The sequence below is a fragment of the Arachis hypogaea genome, chromosome 16 (assembly GCF_003086295.3).
Source record: "Arachis hypogaea cultivar Tifrunner chromosome 16, arahy.Tifrunner.gnm2.J5K5, whole genome shotgun sequence".
In the NCBI taxonomy this organism is placed as follows: domain Eukaryota; kingdom Viridiplantae; phylum Streptophyta; class Magnoliopsida; order Fabales; family Fabaceae; genus Arachis; species Arachis hypogaea.
Window position 1 is genome coordinate 133,136,378 of NC_092051.1, and position 16,632 is coordinate 133,153,009.

The 16,632-nt window shown below is 36.9% G+C and overlaps 2 protein-coding genes across 2 annotated transcripts; one reads left to right on the forward strand and one right to left on the reverse strand.

Annotated features, from left to right (window-relative positions):
• Window positions 1–4,927: 4,927 nt before the first annotated feature.
• On the reverse strand, window positions 4,928–6,912 carry LOC112757597 (uncharacterized). Its single transcript, XM_025806153.1, has 3 exons — window positions 6,612–6,912; window positions 5,328–6,320; window positions 4,928–5,244 (listed from the first exon to the last, which is right to left on the reverse strand). Exons 1-3 carry the CDS (start codon window positions 6,910–6,912, stop codon window positions 4,928–4,930), a joined length of 1,611 nt encoding a protein of 536 aa, XP_025661938.1.
• A 1,232-nt stretch (window positions 6,913–8,144) lies between these two features.
• Window positions 8,145–9,509, forward strand: LOC112755071 (glucuronoxylan 4-O-methyltransferase 1). Its single transcript, XM_025802969.3, has one exon. The coding sequence runs from the start codon at window positions 8,489–8,491 to the stop codon at window positions 9,395–9,397; it is 909 nt and encodes a 302-aa protein (XP_025658754.1). The 5' UTR covers window positions 8,145–8,488; the 3' UTR covers window positions 9,398–9,509.
• Window positions 9,510–16,632: the final 7,123 nt, after the last annotated feature.

Consider the following 16,632-nt stretch of genomic DNA (forward strand, 5'->3'; position numbering starts at 1 on the left):
GATGGCGTGCATAAACCGTGGAGAGTCACCACGGTTTATGAAAAAATTTGTTTGCACATAAAACCTTGTGGGTCACCACGGTTTATGTGTATTATTGACTAATATATACTATAAAATTTTTACATGTATTATCAATTATTTTTTCATTATGTTTATCCCTATTTTCATTTTACACTATATTTAAATATTTATTATACTATAAAAAATATTAATGAACATAATAAAATAATTACTTATTAATATTTTTTAGAGTACTCATTAATATTCTTATAATATAATAAATATTTTTTATTTTAAATTTAACAAATACTAATGTATCAATATACACTTATATGTGAATTTATTAAATCTATATAAAAGATTTAATCAATAAGCATGTTAATGAATATTAATATACCAATATTAACAAGTAATTATTTTATTGTACTCATTAATATGTTATAGTGTAATGAATCTTTATTTTATAAATGAAAAAATAAAGATGAATATAATGAGAGAGGTCACCTTAAGGTTAAACGAACTTTTGAGTAGTTTTTATAAGTTCGCCTAAGATTTTGAAAACTTCATAAAAACTCAAAATAAAAAATAAAAACACAGATTCCAAACATTAATGTTAGTGTAATTTATTTTTAAAAATATTTTTTTATTTTATAATAGAAAAAAATCTAAAAATTTCATGGTGTTTATTATTGGAGTCTAATTTTTTTCTAATTTATTTTACATAACAAATTTTAAATATTTTAAATTTATTAAATTTCATCATTTTAAATTAAATATTAATTTTTTATTTTTTAGTAAATAGACATCAATTTTTTAAGCACTATAAAAATCATTTTCTTAGTATTATCTGATTTTTTTTTCTATTGTACTCTTTCTATTATAAAAAGTTGTTATTGATAAGACATAATTTAAGATTCTGCTCATAAATTTATTGTGCTAATAAATTCATTTTCTATTGGACATAAAATTAACAAGGTTTTCTAGCCATTATTTACCACACATAAACCGTGGTGACCCACAAGGTTTTATGTGCAAACAAGTTTCTTCATAAACCGTGGTGACTCTCCACGGTTTATGCAGGACATCTCTCCTTAGTAAACCGTGGTGACCTACCACGGTTTACACTCTATATCTTTTGGCCATAATCCGCTGGGACCTGCCACGGTTTATGCACGTTTTGAAACCGTGGTGGGTTGCCACGGATTACATAGAAATGGCTTTTTGTACATGCAGGTAACAAGAACCAGTTTTGCACATTTAGGTAAACGTTTTCTCTATTCTATTTATTTAAGTAAATTGTCCAAATTTTGATGTAGGATATAAATAAAAAATTTATAATTTATTAATAGATAAGCAACATATAAAATTGATCTTTTTAAATATTTTTTAAAATATATAAGTTATAATTTATTGATATAGAATTATAGATTATGTTCTTATTATTTGAGCTAGCTTGTGAGCTTTTGGTGAGGCCAGCTTGAGCTTAAGAAATAGGCACGATTGTTAATGAATCGAACCGTGAGTCAAGCTCAATTTTTGAGTCGAGCTTGAACTTGATCCAGCGCGGCTCAACTCGACTCACTTCCAGCTCTATTTGTCAGATAACAAATAAGTTTCCATGTGTGGGCTATTTTTTGTGGATATGGAAGTAAAAGTAATGATATACTTTAATATTGTAATTTTTTATATTTTTTAAAATTGTGAAAAGTACACAAATTAGAGAGTTTGATTTCTGTACCTCAAATTTTTTAATTTTTTAATACAAATCGAACGATCCGATTTCAGTACCTCTCACAGATCAGACGGTCCGATTTATCTATCTCTACAAATCGGACGGTCCAATTTCTACCCCTCTAACAAATCAGACGGTCCAATTTCTACTTCACTAATTAAACAGTTCCACATTTAAAAATAACACTTTAATAATATATATATATTAAAAAAACACCATTACCACTTCAATATGAAAGACAAAGTTTCCTATGTGCAAACCGAACACAGCAAATAAAGATTTTTAATTTTGATATGGAGGGATTGATAAGTATAGCAGCAATATAGGGGTTTATGGTGTTTCACGGAGATGTGACGGCTGGGTAAAAGAAATCGGACGGACCGATTTGGTGGACAAAAATCGGACGAACCGATTTTAGGACGCGGCAGGTGCACTAATCGGACCCACCGATTTGGGTTCCCTGTCCACGCGTCACGCATGCAGCCTTCCTTAGTTGGCCCGTGACTCCCTCATCCAAAAGACCATTATTTCCCCCTTCCCAGCAGTATACCTTTCACTCTCGTATCCCTCTCTTCAAATTAACACACACTCAACCCCACCACTTTCTTCCTTTATCACTATTGTTGGACCACAATAAACCTTCAAAAAAAATTAAAGAAAATGCCAAGAAGACTAAAAATTAAAGAAGTAAATCAACCAGAGCTTCATATTATTAATTATCTTGGGCATCTAAATTATGTAAGTTTTTATTTTTTAATAATCTGATTTAATAATAATAATAATAATAATAATAATAATAGTGATAATATTAAATTTTATTAGCAATATATATTATAATGGCACTAAGTAGAGATTAATCATGTATGTGTGTATGATTTTATTGTTAGGTGGTTAAAAATAGAAATCAAAATAGGAATTAATCATGTATGTATGTATGTATGATATGGTGCTCTACGGAAAAATTGAGTTTTTTTTAATGGTTATTGGTTAAAATAAAATAATAAAAGAATGAATGAATGTAATGAAGAAGGAGAAGGGATGAGATCTGTACATATTAGATTAGAGTAGATTGGATTGATATATTGTTGTTGTTATTATTAGGGTTAAGTATGATTTTGGTCCCCAACGTAGGGGCTGAAAATTTATTTCGTCCCTCGCCTTTTTTTTCGCTCTAAAATGGTCCCCAAAGTTTTAGTTTTTTTTTAAAATCGTCCTTTTTACCAATTATATTTTTTTATTACCAAATTACCCTTTATTAAAAAAATTATAAAATAAAATAAATATAAAATAAATAAATAAAAAAAGAAAAAAAAGAAGAAAGGGGGGATACAGAAGCGGGGTGGGTGGGGAGAAAGGGGGGAGGGTGGAGGGGGGAGAGAAAGGGGACCCATGCCGCCGCACCGCCGCCTCCGCCCGCCGCTTCTTCTTCTTCTTCTTCCCGTCGCCGCACCGCCGCCCGACACCCACCGCCATCCGCCACTTCTTCTTCTTCTTCTTCTTTTTCTTCCCGCCGCCGCACCGCACCGCGCCGCCACCACCACCACCTTCTTCTTCTTCCTCTTCTTCCACCGCACCATCGCCCCTGCCGCACCACCACCATCTTCTTCTTCTTCTTCTTCCGCCTCACCACCGCACCACCAATTCTTCTTCTTCTTCTTTCTTCTTCTTCTGTGAACTTGATTTGTTTGTGAAATTTTTGGATTTTTTTTAAATTTGTTGTGAAATATTGTTGTTGTTGAAATTTGTTATGGAATATTGTTGTGGATTTCTGATGATGATGATAACCATGATGATAATGTGGTGGTGGTGGGTTCTGGTGGTAGTGGTGGTTTTGTTCTGGTGGTTTAGGTGCTGTTCTTCTGATGATAATGATGATGATGATGACCATGATGATAATGTGGTGGTGGTGGTGGGTTCTGGTGGTGGTGGTGGGAGAAAACACAGCGCTGCCGAGACGGGGGGAGGGGGGAGAAAGAGAAGCGGGAGGGGGGTGTTGTTTTGGGAAGAGGGGAAAGGGGGAAGGGGAAAGGTCGCCGTCGCAGCAGCTCCACGCCGCCGCCGCTCCACGCCGCTGCTCCTCCTCTGCCTGCATTTGCGATTCTACTTCTGTTTCTGGTTGAGGAAGAAGAGGGGAGGTAGGGAGGGAGGGGTATTTTTGTCCGAAGGACCATTTTACAATAAACTGAAACCTTGGGGACCATTTTGGAGCGAAAAAAAGGTGAGGGACGAAATAAATTTTCAGCCCTTACGTTGGGGACCAAAATCATACTTATCCCTTATTATTATTATTAGCAGTAGTAATTGAGTTTAATAAATTATTATGATTAATAATAAAAATTTAATAAATTATTTTATTTATGATTATTAATAATTAAATTTTAATTCAGTAAAATTTAGACAATAAATTAGTAATAACTAAACTTAGATTAGGAAATTATTATTATGATTCCGTGTTATGAATAATAATAATAATAATAATAATAATAATAATAATAATAATAATAATAATAATAATAATAATAATAATAATAATAAAATTAGTATGCTGTTTTATGAATAATAATAACAATAATAAAATTAGTATGCTATTTTACGAATAAATAGTTTATCAGTCGTGAAATTATTCTGGTTAGTTAGTTAAGGTTAAATAATTTTTGTTATAAGGTAATGAATATGATTGAAGAATTTTTGTATAACAGATTTACTGTGTATGTTTGAAATGCAATTATGCTGGAATTAGTTATAATGGACATGTAAGGATAATTGTATTTTTGAGAATATAGTTATATTATACTGGTACTTATAGCGAAAATGTGATATTGTAGGGTTCAAGGATGTTGATGCGTGATCATTTAAAGCCGCTGGATCCATATAACCAAATTGTTGAGTCACACTTACGTGAGACTGGATTTTATTATGTTTCACAAATTGGAATTATCCAATGGCAGTCAGCAATGATTAATGCTTTGATTGAGAGATGGCGGCCTGAGACTCACACGTTTTATTTTTCGGTTGGTGAGTGTGTCGTGACCTTAGAGGATGTGGCGATAATTCTCGGTCTGCTGACAAATGGTCTTCCGGTTACAGGACCGACCATGAGTAGTTTTGAGGCATTGAAAGCCGAGTGCTTGCACCAGTTTGGAGTTGCACCGAGGAAGACGGACTGTAGAGGAAACTTTATAAAATTAACATGGTTTAGGGGTTTGAAAGATCGTATAGTGTTGAATGATGATGTGCACATTCAGCCTCGGCTCTTTTCCTAGTGAACAACTCATTCAGTCTGTAAAATATAGCCTTAACAAGCGCAGTCACCGGAAGATTGCGTGCACCCTTTAAGACGGAATTGATGCACTCCACAAGATTGGTGGTCATATGACCCCATTGGTATCCACCATCAAATGCCAAAGCATACTGCTCACGTGGGATCCGATCAAGCCAGTTGGTGTAAGTCTCACCCCGTTCCTTTAATCGTTCATAGCGCATTTGGTACTCCCTGATCATCCTTGAGTATCCTATGAAAAACATTCAGTACAATGAACATCATTCTATTTGATCGTACTTACAATAAAGCCAAAGTTCATTGTATTAAACTTACCAATGTTGATGATGAGCTTCTGCAAGTAAGATGCCTTGAACTTCCTCAAGAAGTTGGACTCAATATGCCGGATACAAAACATATGAAATGCTCTAGGAGGAGACCAAACTCCATTACTTCTCTCAATAGCTGACCTAATAGAATCGTGTCGATCAGAGATAAGTCCCACACCATCACGTGTCACCACATGTTGACGCAAGTTACTCAGAAAAAAGTACCATGCATCAGAAGTCTCTCCTTCTACTATGGCAAATGCAATAGGCACGATGTTGTTATTACCATCTTGTGAGACTGCAACTAATAAACAACCCTTGTATTTTCCATACAAATGAGTCTCGTCCACTTGCACCACTGGCTTGCAGTGTCTGAAGGCCCTTATACAAGGGTAATAACTCCAGAAGACTCTATGCAGTACACGTATATCAGGAACCAAATCATCCCCCTGGTAAGCAGGTATTGTTTCAAAGTGAACCACTGCTGATGGCTCCTTGTGACACATGGCCTCAAACCATATGGGCAAAGCTTCATATGTTGCTTTCCAACCTTTGAAAATTGATTCCACCGCCTGCTGCTTTGCTAACCAAGCCTTGCGATAACTGATGGTGTAGTTAAACTTTGACTGGACTTCAGCAATGACTGATTTCACCTTTATAGACGGGTCAACCTCTACCAACGGCTTAATTGCTTCTGCAACTGTCTTGGAATCCAGTTTCGAATGGTCTTGAGAAATAGTAGACCTAGTACAAGTGTGACTTCCATTGTACCTCCTTATCTCCCAACAGTACTTCTTCTGCATTTTGGTAACCCTGATCAACCAGTCACAACCATTGCCATATTCTCTATATTTGGCATAGAATGTCGTCGGTTCCGACTCATATACCCGATAGTCTACACCTCTTCGGATGGTATAATCTTTCATTGCCTTGATTACTGCCTCCCTTGAACTGAATTCCATCCCCACTGTGAACTCACCATCCGCCACAACAGGAAGCGCTGCATACATCAAAAGAAATAAATCCTATATTATGTACTCAGTAATTAATCATTTATTACAACTCAATTAATAAACACACTTTATCATGTAAGATCATAATAGTCTTTTTTTTTTCGCTATTCTATCTACGTAAAGAACAACTAAATATAATCCATAACAAAGAACTATTAATTAATAAAAAAAATCAAATACTATAGTCACAAATGACTATCCACATATCACATATATTACTCATCTGACTTATTCATCAGCTACTACAGAGTTTCACATAGCTGTCTAGCTTTACGCACCTACATTTTTATATTGCAGAAACTTCGGTGCGTGCATAGCCTCCAAATCCAACGACCGCATGAAAGAAGGCTCCTGAAACGTATGCGGGTTTGCTAGTGCATTTGCAACTTCCGCCACATCCGCGTTCATGGCGCCGCCAGCTTCATCTTCGTCTTCACCTGGACCAACGATCTCATAGTTACTTTCAAATTCATCCTCGCTTTCACTATTATAATCTTTCAATTCAATGTTACAGTCCGCTTCAAATTGCTCAAACTCAACATACAACTCGATGTACGACATTCGGTGGCGATTTTCCATATACATTGAAAACATTTCATGCATACTCGCTTCATCTGTCACGTACTTGGTCTGAAATTGAACCCACCAAACACAGATAAAGGATACCTGTACAAAATACACGATACTCTCCTAGATCTTTGAGAATCTATCTTCTCACAAATCACACTTTTCAATTCCTCAAATGACAATATGAACGGAATAACAACATCTAATGAATTTTCACACACAAATTGAACTCCTTCATATTTTTGCAACAAAATCTGCCCATAATAATAAATTTTCAACACAACTCTATCATCCATATCAGTATATGTACTTGTCTATTCTTACACTCACTGAAATCTATTCTACAAGAATGAAGGAGAAGAATGAGAAAAGAGGAAGAACATCAGCTGAGACCGGCGATGAAGAAATGAGGCTTCTGTGATTATTTTTTTTTTCATTTTATGTATGCAGTTACAGGCAAATCGGACGGACCGACCGCGTGCCACACAAATCGCTCGGTCCGATTGGTGCACTGTTGGATTAAAAAAAATTTTTGGCCACCCGAAATCGATGGATCCGATTACTGCACTCTCCATTTTATGAAATTGGGCTCCCACAAATCGGTGGGTCCGATTTGTGTTCCTTTCTCTCTCTGCTTGAAATCGGACCCACCGATTTCTTTCCCCCAAAATTCCTAAAAGTAACGCAGTCATAACAGTATAATTTGCCCCTAATGATCATAACGCAGCATAACTCACACCACTAAATCATATAAAAAAAAAAATCAGCCCAGCAAATAACCAAAAATTAAAAAAAGAGAGCTGTATTTTTTGGTTCATTTCAATATTTCTGCTGTGTTATTAGGTTGCCACTTATGATCATCCAATGGAGTCTAACACTTGTCGAACAAATTCCACATGTCAAGCAATAAACCACCGACTACATTCTTTTTATGTATCAATAGATAACAACAAAAACACAAGTTTACTTTAGTCTATATAGCAATAACAACACCCGCCATTGAGCGAGTATTTTCGATAGAGTTGATTATTTTCTTTTCAAATATTATTTGTTCTTTAAAAAAATATACTTAGTTGCATTGGTTTCTTTATTTATATTTTTATGATGGCTATAAATTAGTTACAAAGTTGTTAATCATATACATCATACTACATATGCATTAAAAATCAATTATTAAATCTAATACTGATAAAAAATATATATTAAAATATAATTAAAAAAAGTTTAACACATTAATATTTATACATAGAAATTAATTTGATAAACGTAATATTTTTCACACATAATATCATGATTTGTTAAACACTTAAACCATTCTCCAAAATTTGTTGAAAAAAAGACACCAAATTTTCAGGTGCAACAACCACTTCAGTTTGCTTCATTCACAATTCTGGCAGCTCTTTTGTCTTCATCAAATATCCACTGCGATGCATGCCCCTTCCCTTCGCGTCCAAGCATTGATGGTTAATTTAATTTGTCATTTGGTCTGTACATCTCTACCTTAGCTTCACACACACACAGCTTTTTACCTTCCTCTATTTCAAGCCAACTACACTTACAATCACCACCATACTCAACCACCACAAACATGAGGCCTAAACCAAATCAAACCCTCAACATCAAGTTCCTCATTGTAGCGGTGTTGGTTTCATTCTTCATCCTCTTCGTGCTCAGATCAAACTTCTCTACTTCCACTCCAAATTTGTCTCCAACATCTTCCCAAGCTGCTTCTCTTTCCATTCCCAAATCTTCGACCATACACGATGACGGTGCAAAACGCTCATTAGACTCCTCAACAGAAGATTGTTCCCTATCATCGTGCACCAAGCTTTCGCCTTCGATATCCAAAGCTCTCATCCACTACGCAACCTCAACAATAACCCCGCAACAGACTCTGAAGGAGATTTCAGTGTCAGCAAGAATCTTAGAGAAGCATTCGCCATGCAATTTTCTCGTGTTCGGATTAGGCCATGACAGCCTCATGTGGAGCACACTAAACCACGGCGGCAGGACGGTTTTCCTGGAGGAGGACGAGGCGTGGATCGAACAAATAAGGCGGCGGTTCCCCACGCTGGAGTCCTACCATGTCGGCTACGATAGCAAGGTGAATGAGGCGGATAACCTGATGGAGGTAGGGAAAGGGCCGGAGTGCACGGCGGTCGGAGATCCAAGAATCTCTATCTGCCCGCTGGCTCTAAAGGGACTGCCTTCTTTTGTCTACGATACGAAATGGGATTTGATTATGGTGGATGCGCCTACAGGGTACTACGATGAAGCCCCGGGGCGGATGACGGCCATATACACGGCGGGAATGATGGCTAGAAACAAAGATAGCGGTGAGACACATGTTTTTGTGCATGATGTTAATAGGAATGTGGAAGACAAATTCTCCAAAGCGTTTCTTTGTGAAAAATATATGAAGCAACAAGAAGGGAGGCTTAGACACTTCCAAATTCCTAGTTACAGGGATGATTTTGGGAGGCCATTTTGCCCTTAGTTTGCTTTATATATATCATATCTCGTGTGTTCCCCCCTTTTCCTTCCTTTTACTTTTTATTTTTAATTTTTTATCTTTTATAATCAAAGATGATTTTGCTCTCCTTTACTCATTTTTGGTTGGATAAGATAGTTCGCCCTTTTATTTCTAATAGTTTTTCTTATTACAACAATATTTTGGCCTTTAGATCACTGTACGATAATTTCTAGGCAATCTTCTCATAAATAAAGAATTAATTATTCTCTATAATAAGTTTTGATGATTATTGGAGGAATTGAAAATTGAGTTATAATAATTAATAAGGTTAAGTACGATTTTGATTTTTAAGGTATAGATTGAAAATTTTTTTCGTCTTCAATTTTTTTTGCATACAAAATCGTTCGTCAGGTTTAACTTAATTTTAAAATCGTTTATTTTTACCAAAATTTTAACTTTTATTACCAAATTACCCCTAACTAAAAGAATTAAAAAATAAGGGGAAGGGAATCATGTTAGGGGTTTTTCTGGGAAGAAGAAGGGGAAGGGAAGGTGGGGAGAAGGGAATCATGCAAGGGGGAAGGCTATCCGCCGCTCGCCTCTGCTCTTTGCCGCTCGCCACTGCTCCTTGCCGTTGTTCTTCGTCGTTCGCATCCTCGCCGCTACTCTTTGCCGTTGCTCCTTGTCGTTTGTGTCCTCGCCACTACTCCTCGCTGTTGCTCCTTGTCGTTCGCGTCCTCACCGCTGGATCTCACCGCCAGATCCTGCCACTGCTCTTCTTCCTCGCTAGCTCGCTGCTGCTCTTCGTCGTTGCTCGTCGTCATTCGCATCCTCACCGTTGGATCTCGCCACCAAATCTCGTCACTGCTCCTCTTCCTCGCTAGCTCGCCACTATTCCTCCCATGTCGCCATTGCTCTTCGCCACTGGGTTTCAATTCTGCTTCTGATTAAGTTGATTATTCTGCTTCTGTTTCTAATTTCGTTAATTAAGTTGATTATTCTTCTTCTGTTTCTTTTGTTAATTACATTGTTAGATTTGTTGATTTTGTTAATTACACTGTTGTTGTTGACTCTGATTCTATTCTGATTGATTCCATTGTTCCTCTATTTTTATTTTACTTCTGATTCTATTCCATTCTTCTGTTTCTCTGTTTTGATTTTTTTTTATATGCGTTAGTTAAAAGTTTTTGCTGCTGTTGAAATTATGTTGCTGTTGTGTTCTTTTCCTTCTTTGTTTTAATGCTGCTGTGATGGAGAAGACTGTGTATTGCTGTGATGGAGAAGAAGAACCGAGTATTTTGGTGAAGAAGGAGAAGGGTATTTTGGTTTGAATAACGATTTTAAAATTAAGTTAAACCTTAGGGACGATTTTGTAGGAAAAAAAGATTAGGGACGAAAATTTTTTTTGGCCTATACCTTAGTGACCAAAGTCGTACTTAACTCTAATTAATACTAACCATTCTTTAGAAAACCAATTATTCAAGCATGGTAAAATTATTGTTACCAATTATAAGTTTTAAAGAATATCAATTTTACAATTTTTTTTCCAATTTTTTGAACCACCCAAGTTTTGAATATGATCTAGCCAAACAAGAAAAAAAAATTGAAAAGAAAGGTTAAAAAAATTGGAAAGAAAAACCAAAATGAAAGAAGAAAAAGTTCATGAAAACTCCGTGTGTAACGTTGTTTGTTGCATTATGTGTGCAACGTCGTTTTGAATAGAAATATTAACCATGAAGAAACCCAAGTTAGTTATTCTCTCAATAGACAAACCAAGAGCCATAACAAATAAAAATTCTATGGTTAAAATTATTAAAGACATGGTGAGAGTAGTTAGAGATTGTGCAAGTTCAGAGAATGCAGAAAAGAGAAAGACAGAGATGTGGCTTGAATCAGAAAAATGGCAAAACTCAATTAACTATGAGGTATGTCAAGCCTTATATACAACCACAGATACAATGAGTTAAGCTCAACTAATTTGTTAGGTTCATGTAGTATACACATGCATAGCAGTTGATAAAATTTTACTCTAACCACCTTGTGATAAATATCTCCACTAGCTAACTAATTCAGCTATTTAGCAACTAAATGGTTAGTTTGTTAGTCTCTCAACTCACATGTCAGGTAACATCTTCCCTCAAGTTAAGAGTACAAATGTCCAGTAGTCCTAATTTACCGTAGAGAGTGGAGAAAGTGTTTAGTGCAAGTGGCTTTGTCAATAGGTCTGTTATTTGTTCGTGAGTCGAGACAGAAAGTAAGTGGATGAGTTTTCCATCACCTTGTCTCTTACCACATGGCAATCAATCTCAATATGCTTTGTTCGTTCGTGAAAAACTGAATTGTGAGCGATGTGAATGGCGGCTTGGCTATCACAGTATAGACTTATAGGTTTCTCCAGCTCAAAACCCAAGTTTCTTAGGACTTTCTTAAGCCAAACTACTTATCTAGTGGCCGAGGCCAATGCTCGATATTCTACTTAAACAGAAGATGATGCTACAGTCGTTTGTTTCTTGCTTTTCCATGAAACAATCAAACTCCCAATATAAAAGCAGTAGTCAGATATGTATCTTCGTGAATCAGAGCACGCCGCCCAATTAGAGTCACTAAATCCTGACACTAGCATACCAGACTTGGACAGGAAGAACAACTCAGTTGCAGGCTCCATCTTGATGTGTCTCCGAACTCTATATGCTGCCTTGAGGTGCAAAGTAGTTAGTTTCTCAAGAAATTGGCTGAGCTTGCCAATTGTGAAACTGATTTCTGGCCTTGTGTAAGCCAAATAAAGAAGTTTGCCAATTAGCTTCCTATTTGCGCTGTTGTCCGGTTGTAATCCCCCCCACCTTTGGTCAACTTAGCGCCATAATCCATTGGGGTTGAAGCTGGTTTGCACGGCTCCATTCAAGAATCTCGTAATAAATCCAAAGCATACTTCTGTTGGTATAAAACAACGCCTTCCCTACTTCGAGCAACCTCCATCCCTAGGAAGAACTTTAAATCACTAATGTCCTTGATGCGAAACTTCTCATGCAATAGTGTCTTAATAGAATTGATTTCACTCATGTCATTCCCTACCAACACCACATCATTTACGTAAACCAGCAGGGCAATGAAGCCACTACTCTTGTGTTTGGTAAACAAGTTGTGATCAGACTTCGATCGGCTGTACCCACTTTTTAATAGAACAGATTTCAACATATTGTTCTACTATCGACTCGCATGTTTCAGGTCGTAGAGGGACTTCTGCAGTGTGAAAAACGTGATTGGGAGGGGCATTCAACCCGAGGTGGGGGGGAGGAATGCACATATAGACCTTTTCCTCCAACTCACCATGAAGGAAGGCTGTGTTGATGTCAATCTGCTTAAGAAACCAACCTTTGGAAGCAGCCAATGCAAGCACAATGCGAAGTGTGCTGAGCTTTAAAACATGACTAAATGTATTGAGGTAGTCGATACCGGGTACTTATTGGGTGAAGCCTTTCGCGACTAGTTGCGTCTTATGTCTTTCAATGCTCCCATCGGGGTTGTGTTTGAGCTTAAACACCCATTTGCAGCCTATGGCTTTCTTCCCAGGAGGAAGAGCTTGGATTTTCCAAGTCTGTAGTTGTTGTAGTGCATCAAGTTCATTTTTGATGGCATTGCTCCAAGTAGGGGGTGTTCATGGCCCAGCCCGACCCGGCCCGAAGACTCAGCCCGGCCCCGAACTTTTTAGGGGCTAATTTGGTGTGATTTCACCGAGTCTAGGGCCGGATAAGGGTCTAAAAAATAAACCCGGTCATTTTTTCGGGTCGGGTCCGGGCCATAGCTCGGGTCACCCGAACTCGACCCGGTGGCCCGGTCATCATACACAATTAATATTTTGTATTATTAGTGATGGATGATGGCTATTCTTATGTGGAATTTAAGTATTGTAAACATTAATATTTCGTGTTATTAGTCATTATAAGGCTATAAGTTAATGTTTTATGTTTAAAATGCATAAGACTTTAGACTAATGCATAATATTGTGTTATTTGTATTGATTTAAATATTTGGTATTATTAGACAATATTAGTATTGATTATGGTTATGCTTTAATTTTAGGGAAGGATTGGTTCTTGTTATATTTTTCCAAGTGAATTTTACCATGTCCAATAATGGTTGGAGTCTTGGAAATTTGGATATTTTCACATGCTAGCTTACAAGAAAGTAATGTTAACGGTTCAGTTTTTACCCGGGATAATCGTGGCCCAAAAGTGTGTAGATTTCATCGGGTCTAGGGCCGGGTTTGGGTCTAACAAATAGGCCCGATATATGTTTTGGGTCAGGTTTGGGTCACATCAAATCCGGTTTCACCTGGCCCATGAACACCCTTACCTCCAAGTAGCATGAGCTACGACATCCTCATAAGACCTCGATTCTTTGTCAGTGGAGATGGCCAGGGAAAAGGTTCTATGTGATGCTGAAAGTGTATTATAACATAAGAAGTGTGTGAGGGAATATTTGCTTGGTGGGGCTGTGGAGACACTCATATTAAAATCTTTGAGATATGAAGGTTTCCTATGCTCTCTTGTAGACCTTCTTAAAGGAACAAGATGTTGAGAGACAGGGGTATGAAAATTATCTATGGATGTATGCTTAGTTGTTTCTCCGTTTAAATCATTATTAATGCATGGATCAATGATGTGTGTGGTGCTTTGTGTTGGTGAAGTGGGTGCGGGAATCTGTTGTTCAGGAAGATATTCGTGTGTGTGTGTGTAGATACTAGACTTGTGGTACAGTGTATGAATACGTATCATATGTGAAATGGTCAGGCATGGGATGAATCCGTGATGATGTAGGATGTGAATGTGTGTCAACTGTTTTGGTGAAAGAAAATTTTTTTTCATAGAACTTTACATTTCTAGACACAAAAATTTCATTTGAGTGAAGATCTAATAGAACAATACCTTGAATGCCTTCCCTAAATCCCAAGAAAGTGCACTTCCTTGCTGATGAGCAAATAATTTATACGCTTTTTGGCATTGTTTTTAGTATATTTTTAGTATACTTTAGTTAGTTTTTGTTATGTTTTTATTAGTTTTTAAATAAAAATCACATTTCTGGACTTTACTATGAGTTTGTGTGTTTTTCTATGATTTCAGGTATTTTCTGGCTGAAATTGAGGGACCTGAGCAAAAATCTAATTTAGAGGCTGAAAAAGGACTGCAGATACTGTTGGATTCTGACCTCCCTGCACTCGAAGTGGATTTTCTGGAGCTACAGAAGCTCAATTGGAGCGCTCTCAATTGCGTTGGAAAGTAGACATCCTGAGCTTTCCAGCATTATATAATAGTCCATACTTTGTGCAAGATTTGATGGCCCAAACTGGCGTTGCAAGTCAGCATAGAAATTCTAGCGTCAAAACGCCAAAACTGGCATAAAAGCTGGAGTTAAATGCCCAAACTGGCACAAAAACTGGTGTTTAACTCCAAGAAAAGTCTCTACACATGAAAACTTCAATGCTCAGCCCAAGCACACACCAAGTGGGCTCGGAAGAAGATTTCTGCATTAATTACCTATTTCTGTAAATCCTAGGCTACTAGTTCTCTATAAATAGGACATTTTGTTATTGTATTTTCATCTTGGTTCTTCTGGTTCCCCCTCTGGGGCCGAAGCCAATGAACACCTCTATTAATTTTGTATTTTCAACGGTGGAGTTTTTACACACCATAGATTAAGGTAGGGAGCTCTGCTGTTCTTCATGAATTAATATAATTACTACTGTTCTTCTATTCAATTCACGCATGCTTCTTCTCTAAGATATTCATTCGTTCTTCAACTTTATGAATGTGATGATCCGTGACACTCATCATCATTCTCACCTATGAACATATGCCTGACAACCACCTCTGTTCTACTAGCAATGGCTTGAATGCGTATCTCTTGGGTTTCTAATCTAAGATTGGAACCTTCGTGGTATAGGCTAGAATTATTGGCGGTCATTCTTGAGATCCGGAAAGTATAAACCTTGTCTGTGGTATTCCGAGTAGGATTTGGGAAGGGATGACTGTGACGAGCTTCAAACTCACGATTGTTGGGCGTGTGACAGACGCAAAAGGATCAATAGATCCTATTCCAACATGATCGAGAACCGACAGATGATTAGCCGTGCGGTGACAGCGCATTTGGAATATTTTCACTGAGAGGACGGGAAGTAGCCATTGACAACGGTGATGCCCAACATAAAGCTTGCCATGGAAGGGAGTATGAATGATTGGATGAAGGCAATAGGAAAGCAGAGGTTCAAGGGGAACAAAGCATCTTCATACGCTTATCTGAAATTCCTACTAGTAAATTACATAAGTATCTCTATCTTTATCTTATTTTATGTTTTATTCATATTTTAATTATCAATCCTCCATAACCATTTAAATCTACCTGACTGAGATTTACAAGATGACCATAGCTTACTTCAAGCCGACAGTCTCCGTGGGATCGACCCTTACTCGCGTAAGGTTTATTACTTGGACGACCCAGTGCACTTGCTGATTAGTTGTACGGAGTTGTGATAAAGAGTTGAGATTACAATTGTGCGTACCAAGTTGTTGGCGCCATTGATGATCACAATTTCGTGCACCAAGTTTTTGGCGCCGTTGTCGGGGATTGTTCGAGTTTGAATAACTGACGGTTCATCTTGTTGTTTAGATTAGGTACTTTTCTTTTTATTTTTCAGAATTTTTAAGAATAAATTCTAGAGTTTCATGGTGATGTTCTTATCATCACAAAAGTTGATTGATTCTCATCAATTTAGCTGCTGAATGTAATGTCCTGCTGAAGCTTGGCTAGCCATGTCTAATCTTTTTAGACTGAAGCATTAGACTAACATTGCATGATTTCTGGAATTCTTATTAAAAGTTTTGAATCTCTTTATTCTCTTTTCCATATGATTTTCGAAAAATCACAAAAAAATTTATAAAATCATAAAAATAAAAAATATTTTATGTATCTTAGTGTCAATTTTTAAGTTTGGTGTCTTGCATGCATTGTTTATTTGATCTTAGTTGCATTTTTTATTGTTTCTCATCATTAAAAATTCAAAAATATGTTCAAAATTGTGTCTTTTCAAGTCAATAATACAGAGAATTGAAGATTCAGAACATTCAGCAGAGGAATTAAACAGAAAAAGCTGGGCGTTCAAAACGCCCAATGAAGAAGGAAAACTGGCGTTTAAACGCCAGCCAGGGTACTTGGCTGGGCGTTTAACGCCCAAAAAGGTAGCATTTTGGGCGTTAAACGCCAGA

Coding starts and splice junctions, on each gene's coding strand:
- LOC112757597 (XM_025806153.1), bottom strand. CDS start 6,912: ATGGAAAATCGCCACCGAATGTCGTACATCGAGTTGTATGTTGAGTTT. Junction 6,321..6,611: donor TCTGCAATATAAAAATGTAG/GTGCGTAAAGCT, acceptor TGATGTATGCAG/CGCTTCCTGTTGTGGCGGAT. Junction 5,245..5,327: donor GAAGCTCATCATCAACATTG/GTAAGTTTAATA, acceptor TGTTTTTCATAG/GATACTCAAGGATGATCAGG.
- LOC112755071 (XM_025802969.3), top strand. CDS start 8,489: ATGAGGCCTAAACCAAATCAAACCCTCAACATCAAGTTCCTCATTGTA.